General features: G+C 33.4%; 1 protein-coding gene across 1 annotated transcript in view; it reads left to right on the top strand.

The window, feature by feature from the left end:
• The first annotated feature begins 5,277 nt into the window (after positions 1–5,277).
• LOC117340894 overlaps positions 5,278–10,661 on the top strand; it is a 67,824-nt gene continuing 62,440 nt past the window's right edge. The window contains exons 1-4 of the mRNA XM_033902674.1: positions 5,278–5,394; positions 8,017–8,119; positions 9,476–9,588; positions 9,950–10,081. Coding sequence (XP_033758565.1) covers positions 5,340–5,394; positions 8,017–8,119; positions 9,476–9,588; positions 9,950–10,081 — 403 coding nt within the window. The 5' untranslated portion in view covers positions 5,278–5,339. The remainder of the gene's footprint in view (positions 5,395–8,016; positions 8,120–9,475; positions 9,589–9,949; positions 10,082–10,661) is intronic.

Below are 10,661 nucleotides of genomic sequence, written 5' to 3'. Positions count from 1 at the left end.
AATGACGAGGAAAATTCCAAATTTGTCGTTGTACACTGTCATAATCATGATAATAATAGGAATTATCGATAAAACTGTAACTGATAAACAATAATAACATGTAAAATAAAGAAAGCACGTCTGTTGAATAACAATGAGAAGGGAAACATGGGTATACATTTGCTGTTTATACGTAAAAATAGCATACATTACTTTGTCATATATAGCAGTACCGTATGAAAATAACGCCAATACTGTCTGTATATATTTTGTTATCACCAGAAACATTTACACGTGACACAGGGGTATTTAGTATGCAAAAATACATTGACGAAATTGCAAAACACATGGAATTACAATAACAGAGATAGCATTTACCTGAACAGGAACAGGCGACCATTATGACAGGTAAAACTGTCACTCCGGAATAAGTATGCTTAATATTTCACTTACCTGTACAAGAACAGCCGACAATTGTGATATGTAAATTGTCACTCCAGAATAACAATGATTCAGATTTCACTAACCTGTACGAGAACAGCCTAAAACGATGGCAGGTAAAATTGTCACTGCGGAAGAACACTTATTCAGATTTCACTTACCTGTACAAGAACAGCCGAAAATTATTACAGGTAAAACTGTCCCTATATGCATGTTCAAAATGGTCGCTATTCCCCGACTGAACTCCTTTTTAAATACTTATGCTAAACTATCAACTCATTTCCTTAGCAGTCATTTTTCTCTGCTTCCGCACGGCTCGCATTCACCTCATCTGATCATTGGATTGTTCGGTACTGCTTATAGGTAAACAACGGTAGTGTTACACCTTGGATGTACAATGGTAATCGGTCTATGATAGGTATACGGATGTCTGCCTACAACAGCGTAGATGATATTTTATATCAGTTTGTTCGAGAGATGGTCGTTTTTTTATCATTGCAATGTATCATTAACAAAACGCAATGAATTAAGTCTAGTCAAGCCAAAGGGGTTTGGAAGTAAATTTGTTTAATGTCGCTGTCGTAGCCCCTTAGTATTCAGGTGATATATTTGATTATTTCGATATATACAAAACAATTATACAATTTCCAATGTGATTTACGAGGATTTCTCTCAAATGATTGTGTGCCGATAATCGTCCCTTGAAGGTGTGCGTTAAACACTAGTCAAATTATTTGTTTAAGTTCTTCTGTTGCTTGTTGGGTTTTGGGGGGTTTTGGGTTTTTTTTTTTTTTTTTTTTTTGTTTTTTTATTTTTTATTTGTTTGTTATTTCCATATATAATTTGTTATTTTAAACATAGATTATATACTGTAGGTATAACGACACCAATATCTTAAACAAATAAAGATATACAATAGGGGAATAATTTAATTAATCGAATTATCTATATGCGAACAAAGAGCAGTGACTGTTTGTCCTACTTTACTCAACTACATCCCTACTCTTCACAGCATAACGTTATGTGTGTACCAATTTTAACTGAGATTCGCGAGGGTTGCCATGAGAGGATTTGTCGCCGAAGACCGTCGCTTCAAGGTGAGCGTGGAATACTAGTAAAGTTATCTGCTTAAGTTTTTTGCTTTTTTTGGGGGGGGGGGGGGAGGGGGGTTCTATCAATCACTATTAATTTTAGAATTTTTTTCTCTAATTTGTAATCATTTATTACTCTCTCTAGACTTCATTGGTAATATCTGGCATTGCAGTATATTTGAGTATCGGTCTGAAGGAGTTTCCCAGCCGCCCGCCGGCGTCATTCAGTAATATACAACAATGGATATTAAAGTGCTTGCTACAATCATGTTCACAACGACATAGACGAGTTCATTCTGTTTAACATTTCCGTCATAAGAGACATAAATATGCAATTGTCGTATTATAAACGGAAGTTTGAGTCACGGCAGTGTAATATTTGACCCAAACAATGTGCAATTATTATAAGTCACATGATTTCCCCTCTTTGTTTATATGATGCATTGTTTGTTTATAATTAGATACGAACACTTGTCAACATCAAGGCGGTCAATATCAAGGCCTGTAAATATCAAGGCCTGTCAACATCAAGGCGGTCAATATTAAGGCCTGTCAATATCAAGGCCTGTCAATATCAAGGCCTGTCAATATCAAGACTTGTCAATATAAAGGCCTTTCAATATCAAGGCCTGTCAATATCAAGGTTTGTCAATATCAAGGCTTGTCAATATCGTGGCTTGTCAATATCAAGGCCTGTCAATATCAAGGCCTGTCAATATCAAGACTTGTCAATATCAATGCCTGTCAATATCAAGGCCTGTCAATATCAGGCCTGTCAATATCAAGGCTTGTCAATATCGTGGCTTGTCAATATCAAGGCCTGTCAATATCAAGGCTTGTCAATATCAAGGCTTGTCAATATCAATGCCTGTCAATATCAATGCCTGTCAATATCAAGGCTTGTCAATATCAAGGCTTGTCAATATCAATGCCTGTCAATATCAAGGCTTGTCAATATCGTGGCTTGTCAATATCAAGGCCTGTCAATATCAAGGCCTGTCAATATCAAGGCTTGTTAATATCAAGGCCTGTCAATATCAAGGCTTGTCAATATCAAGGCTTGTCAATATCAAGGCTTGTCAATATCAAGGCCTGCCAATATCAAGGCCTGTCAATATCCAGGCTTGTCAATATCAATGCCTGTCAATATCAAGGCTTGTCAATATCAAGGCTTGTCAATATCAAGGCTTTGATGTAATGACCTACAGCATCAAATTGCATTGCCAGGTTTTATATTATACAGTTGCATGATATATTCAATGTAAAATATTAATAGTAGGTTGATACATGGGTTTATTAACCTGAAACAAATATTGACCTAGGACGAAATTTCTTGATGAAGCATTTGTAAATATTTGATAACACAATTAAAAGTAAACAATTTCATTAAAATGCATTCAATACACTAATTCTTTTATAATTTGTGACATCCTGGCAATATCACGTTCTCATAACGAGCACCTGGTGGTAAGAACGGCTCCACCTAGTATATAGATGGTTATCAAACATTGTTTACATATTGCACAAGTAAATATAACCTGATTTAATGGTTTCAATGTGTTCTATTTCGCTTCTATCGATACTGTACATTAATAGAGATATCTTTGGTATATGACATTAGCCCTTATTTATCGAATGAATGAACAGCGACATCTGCATAGTATAGGTGGGGGAAACAGGAATATTACAATCTAGGAATGGTCATTTTACTTCAGAGCGATTGAGTGTAATTTGTAACGCTTATGATGTTTAGCATGTCTTAAAATAACGTTGTAATAAATATATATCAACAAAGATATTAAAATGGATGGAACACACACCATCAGAAACTAATTGTATTAATCATAATGAACAAATATAACGCATTTTATTATCTTTTTCGATTCATGAAATCATTAACCTGCTTAGAACTGGCCTGACGTCAGTAACTTCTTTTACCTGGAACAACACTACTCCTTTTGCGTAATTCATTGTCTTTGATGATAATCAATAACATCACTTCAAACATTATCACCGGGCTTTCTATGTGGTGGGCGTTCATAAAATAAGGTTTATGTCATAGTAAAACTAGTTCGCAGAAGTCCTCAGATTTCCGTCCCTCCTGGTATTTCCACTATAAAAGGTAATTGTTTACACTCCTTTGCGTTTATGTAAACAGTCAGTCGGTGTATTTATATATACATGCGATACACATCATCCCACGGTTATAACTATTAATAGCATGACAGAACGCAATGTTTACATTAAGACTAACTTATTACAAAACTATTTCACTCTTATCAATAAGTATATTAACATTCTGTGTTGTATTTGCCTATATGTCGTGAGTAAACTAAATTGTAGTTATGAGACCTTGATTTAGTTTTTTAAACTGATATTCTTCGGAACATGACGTTAATCTGGTCAATAGAAACATAAGAGCTTCCGAGGAAGCCAGTCCCTCCGTAGCAATATCCTTTCAACGTCGCATTACTCCTAAATGATAACCGTATATCATTACGCAGAAAAACAGCTTTGATTTTTCACAATTAAAAAATTCATTGTGAACAATTTTACGATATCTGCAAACGTATATGAAATATGATATAAAGTCAAATATGTGCAAAAACCATTGCATGTGCTTGTTATTATTAATGACATAAGGAACTATACTATTCCTTCTGGAAACTTCGGTAGCTCCGGTATTCTAGCTTGATGACGTCAGTGATAGTGTAAGCGACATATTTAAACTCGTCATCAGGTGCATTACATAAAAACAAACATAATCAATGTAAATATAAGCATGGAATGTTACAAAATTATAGTATACAGTCGATATGAATGTTTTTTGGGTGGCAAGAAATAGTCGGGCGACAATCTATTGATCTTTCACCCAAATTGTATTTATATCGGCTGTATGCTATCATTTGGTAGCATTAAATGCTAACACAATTGATCGTTGTTGTGTCTTATTGCAAAACATTTTGAATCATTCTTATCATACAACTGTTTTGTCTCTTACCTCTTTTACCCTTTTTTGATAAACAGCCAGTCTAAACCATGACGTTTAGTTGGTCTTTGGTATAAATATTTGTTGATTATATATGTTTTCTGGTATAACGTCAGACATGCAATCAAACATTGGGCAGACACACAGACAGTCGCGCAGATTAAAAGAGAAAATCAAAGTCACATAGACACATACACAGACACGCACAAATAGACGGAAATATTGTAAAGTAAAAAATATAAAGACAGCAGACTAGAAGATGGAATGACTGTCAGACAAGCAGTTAGACAGAAATTAGATTGACAAATAGATAAGTAGGCAGACAGGGAACAGACAGACCAAATAGACAGACAGACAGACAGACAGACAGACAGACAGACAGATAGATAGATAGATAGATAGATAGATAGATAGATAGATAGATAGATAGATAGATAGATAGATAGATAGATAGATAGATAGATAGATAGATAACAAACAGACAGACCAATTAGACAAACAATATGACAGACAGACAGACAAACAAGTGGACAGACAGACAGACATTACACAGACAGACAGACAATAGATAGATAGATAGATAGATAGATAGATAGATAGATAGATAGATAGATAGATAGATACAAACTCAATTTTGAATATGTATAACAGTGTATATAGAATACAACGTGATGACATGGAGAGATAGTGCAGGTTTCTAATGAGCGGAAAATATTTCATTTCCGTTTTCGGAAAATACGAACACCTCAACCTATTAGCATATTATCATCACTTGTTTCGAACTGCAACAGGGATATATAACATCAGAACATTAACATTGTGTGGACAGGAGATTAACAATGACTACATTTGGCGCGGTTATCTGTCTTCTTTTTGCTTGTTTCGGATACGTTGGTAAGTATATATGTGCATGATGTTGATGTACATGTTCGAAGCGAGCTACTTATTTAGTATATAAGTAATACTGTGTTATTTGTATGTGGTATTTGATGGTATATGAACAAGATGGTTCGCTTGTCAAAACACTGGTTGTGATGTTATGACAATGGCACCACGTCGATTTTAACTACACTCTGTTGACGGATGTCATTGATGATTCCTGGACACTTGGTCTTGGTTTTTGCCGATGTAATATAAATCTTTACATTGGTATTAATTGGTCCTACTTTTGTCCTTTTAGAATTAGAATCAGGACTTTGTTTACGTACCGGTTTTCAGTCAGTTATGCTATTATGTAACACTAAATGGGGGTTCATGTTTAATGGACGCAGTTATTTGTTGGTTTTCATTTATAATCTGATATATCAAATACAGCAAAAGTCTTTGTTCCATTTAAAATGGTAAAATGTGATAAATTTTAAATGATAATACTTTCAGTAATATATGAATATATTATAACATCGATATAACTAACAAGCGAACTCCTGAACGTATGAAAGTAAACATATATGTAATTAATCACTTTGAGATCAATACAAACGTGATTTAGGTGATTTAGGTGATTTAGTGACACTGAATTCCCTATATATATTCAACCTTTAAAGAAATGAAAATGTATAAAAATAGCAATAGGTACAAGATCAGATCCTTACAGTGATTTTGAATGAGAATCAAATATTTCATTATAATTACTGAATCTTCTCCTCTCCTTATGAATTATCATTCATCAAGTCTCATACTATTTTTTAAAACAAGTGATATTTGCATGTAGCCTTAAATCGTAAGTAATAATATCACAACTTACAGTCGACGCCATGATATATATTGTTGTTGTGACGAATTACAGTTTTGTTACAGTTAACTGTAGCCTTGGTCTATCATAACTTACAGTCGACGTCATATAAACATTGTAGTTGTGATGCATTGCCGTTTTGTGACTGTTTACTTTTGCTTTGGTCCACCGACGCCATTATATGCATTGTAGAGGTTATGAAGTTCGGCTATATGACTCGGTGTGTACATCAAGTTTAAACTAACAACCAAATTTGATAGAAACTCGAATCAAAATGATATTGCCTATTTCAGAATCGGTTACCGAAATGCATCAACATATTATAACCTTATAACGCAACTTTGTGATTTCACTTCGATGTTTAAAGCACATACTGAGTGATATACCAGCCCAAAATACTGTCAGTGTCAACCCCTTAAATGGAGTTGTACAAGACAAAATAGTGAGTTCTATGCTAAGAATTATTAGTGTTATCACAGACATATGTATCACATGGCTGTATGGTATGGCAGAACGAACCAGTTATTTGTTAAAATACATGAGTAATATGAAAACACTTACAAGGGACTATTGACCCGTGACACATATATTTATATGTATCAACTGAATTTGTGTATTCCGTGGTAGGGACCTACATCTAAAACGCTACTTCCGCTCTTGTGTCTGTTTCTATACAAATATTTCCTCGTACGTTGTTCATACAACTTTTATAAATAGGTTGATTGTAACATGTAATGATGCTATATTTTTAGATTATTCAAATTTTTAACGTTAGATAAACTGACGTACAGCAAACAGAATGGCGGATAATGATCAATGCCATATTTACCATTTAAATATTTATCTAGATAATTTGATATATTCATTTTTCTTCCTCTTATCTTTGTTATAAATTAATAGATCGTCTTATTTGACATTTTAGATGTTCAGTCATATTGATGAAATAGGTTTGTTTCCTGTTCTTGTTTGGCATATGCATTATACCATTAGATATGTAGTTTTGTTATAGCAATGATCGTTTGGAGAAAAGGGCTAGTTATTCTAAAGTCTAGGATACGTTGCCATGTCTTATGTATGACTTATATATCGTGGTATGACATAATTGAAGTATCCCTTGCTGTTGTGACACATAAATATGCACACGTATTGATTTGTATGTTCTTTCAATTTATCTTATGGCCAAAACTAGGATATTGACAAATTATAGTGTATTTCTAGATTTAGTTCAGTACGGATACTGTAATAAACAGAGTGTATGCTGAATACAGTTGTCATGATTCGATATTGATACTAGCGTTGAATATATGGAAAATCATTAATTTTTCTTTGTTTTCATGGTAAATACTCAAATTGTGAATGACAAATTCTTTTCATTCTTCTATGAAAGAAATTCCGAGAATGGCGCGAAAAATGTGACGTCACAATACGACAATTGACGTTGCGTATTGATTTGAGAAAAAGAATCCCATTTAAAACCAGTAAAATTGTACATTAAACATGTTTTGAATTAGAAAATAATTTTCAAAAATTGATTATAAGCGTTGATGTCAATTATTTTTTAGTTTCATCGGGGTATGAAACTAAAAAAAATTTACATCAATGCTTAATTGGTGAAATATTACAGAAAATCGCAAACTGGCTAAACAACAGTTAAGTTGCCGTATGGACTGAAGACATAAATAACGAACAATTGCTTGTAGTACATAGCGCGAAGACATTATTGGTGTTGTTCATGCATGTGATGAACTGTCCATTCCGTCATTGACTATATTATGATGTTTCAGTTTCTCAGGACAAATGCAATCGTTTTCCGCCAGGGAAACAGTTGACAGCGAACTCTAACAAGCAGTTCATTTCTTCACCCGGATTTCCTTACAACTATACTAAGTTTGTATATCCGATTTGAATACATTGTAGGATGGTATATATGTTCTTTGCTACTGTTTCAATTGAATAAATATCTAGTATAATGATTTTATTAGATTATATTCATTTGCACCTGGATGTTTTTGCTACTTTAGTCGCCAAACTAAGCTTATTGATAGTGTTGTTAAGACAATACCGATAGAAAAATGATACTCCCTAACGTACTTTCGTAATGTTGGGGCGTTGGGGGTGTAACAACCCACCAAATCACAAAAGATATTAATACTAAAACTTTTAATTGTCTGGGTATTTAAATCGGTTTGGCCAAAATATGACATTTTTTTACACAGCCTATTTTACCATAGTAACAAGTCGGTGTTTTTATGATAAATACAACCATAAAACATGTAGCTATTCAATAAATGACTCTATCACCTTGCCCAATTCATATAAAAAATCACTCAAGAAAGAGGATTATTAAAATCAAACAATGATCAAAGCATTTGTTTGTCATTTTGTTTGTTTGTTTGGTTGTTTTTTGTTTGTTTTTCGTTTGTCGTTCTGATACTTCCAACTTTAGGACTATTTTTCTCCTTTATTTCAGTACATAATACCAACTTAGCATGAATGAGACAGTAGAGGTCATATTTCAGAAATCTAAAAAGAGTTTATATATTGTTGCTAGCCTATATCATTAATAGCATGTAAATGAGTAAGAAGTCCATTAACATTTTACATAGATTAAACCACAGTAGCGGATTAATCAGGAGTTCACATGTAAAGACAAAGTTAACATGTTCCAATATATACCACAAATTATCAGCCATTATTTGAATTATCATAGTATAACGTGATTCTGGATAACTCCATTAACGCTTAAACAGCTAATTTCAAATAGTGTCCTCAATAATACAGGGTTCATACGGATTAAGTCAAACCAAATTCAAGGCCATTTCAAGGCTTTTCCAATGTCTTAATTAAATATCCAAGGCCCATTTTACCCGTCATCGAAGTCATCTTGAGAGGGAACCAGAGAACATAAAAGCAACTTATAATTATCCACTTGATCAAAATACAACATGACATGGTAATTATTAACGTCTATAGAGGAGGCGGCATAGATAAAGCTGAATCCAATTGATCAGTGGTTAGAGTTTCTCTTATCCTAATGAAACCTTAATATTCAAGGACTTTTCAAGGCTGTAAACCAATTTTCAAGGCTTTTCAAGGCCTAGAATGAAATTCAAGGCTTTTTAAGACCCAAGGTGAAATTCAAGGCTTTCTCAAGGCCTGTTTTTATGTATTTCTATTTCTGTGATAACATTGATATGCTCATTAATTTTCTGTATTTTCTGTATAAAATATATATATCAACAGCAATCGCCAGTGTTATTGGAGAATATCCGACAAAAATGCTTGTGGCCTGATACGCATTGAGATCATGTCATTTGATCTCGAACACAATTACGACCACGCCATATTAACATACGGTATGTAATGATGATTTTTGAAAATAATAAAAAAAAAAAAAAAAGAAGGGTTTCTCCGAAAATCTTCTAGGCAATGTTATTATAAGCAATGTTGTGTCTTAATCCCACCAACATTATATACAGGTCCATGCTGATTTTGTTTTGCATCAAAATCGTTATAACGTTAAAAACGCCACGACAGTAGTACCAGTTTTCGTGAGCTCGTTATTGGATAATCAGCATTTTGGCACGATTTGCAATCGGAAATGATTAATTCTACAGAATTCATTTTTTATATTTCACATTATTCTGTGCATAAAGTTTAAGACTGTCAATAAGTAGATATATTTATTATCGAAATAAGTCTTCAAATATTTACTAGATACCGAGAGAGAAATCCTTCAAATGTCTTCCCCTAAAGTACGTGTAATTCCAAGCAAGGACGTTACAATCTTGTTCACATCAGATGGCGGTATCGTCGGCAGAGGTTTTAACATATCATATGAGGAGGAAGGTATGTTTGGTTCATTTCACTGTGATATTTTTCTATTCGTGCTTTTAAAATATATTGAAGAAAAAACAATACATTATCTCATTTCAGTATAAATTTGGAGTTTGATACTGTATAAACATAAGAGCGAAAATTGAAATAAACTGCACCATACGGTTGTTTTGTCATCATGGAATCATTCAGTAATATTAAGGGCCTAAAGTTGTGAAGCCTAGGAGGCGTTCGTAACTATATAGACTAGATTATCCAAAGAAATGTCCAAATGTTCATCAGGAGTTGCAAAAGATCATAAATTTATTTTTCAGAATTTTCAATTTAAGGTTTCGACAGAGCATCAATTACATATTCCGAACAATATCCATATTCAAATGAAGCAAATCTTGCCATACAAATGATATGTAACATCGATATTTACTTCTTACCATTGTTATCATGTCGATATTCTTAATTGTTTTTGTATTAACTAATTGAGTCTATCAATGTTCTCAGTAGCTAGCATTTCTGGTGACAGATGGACATCTTTTAATTCAAGAATCATCAAAATGATGCCGTTGATTTAGGGCATTACTGAATAGTAATAAAG

This window comes from Pecten maximus, chromosome 13 (genome assembly GCF_902652985.1).
Source record: "Pecten maximus chromosome 13, xPecMax1.1, whole genome shotgun sequence".
Classification (NCBI taxonomy): Eukaryota; Metazoa; Mollusca; class Bivalvia; order Pectinida; family Pectinidae; genus Pecten; species Pecten maximus.
This window is presented reverse-complemented; position numbering and strand designations above follow the sequence as displayed.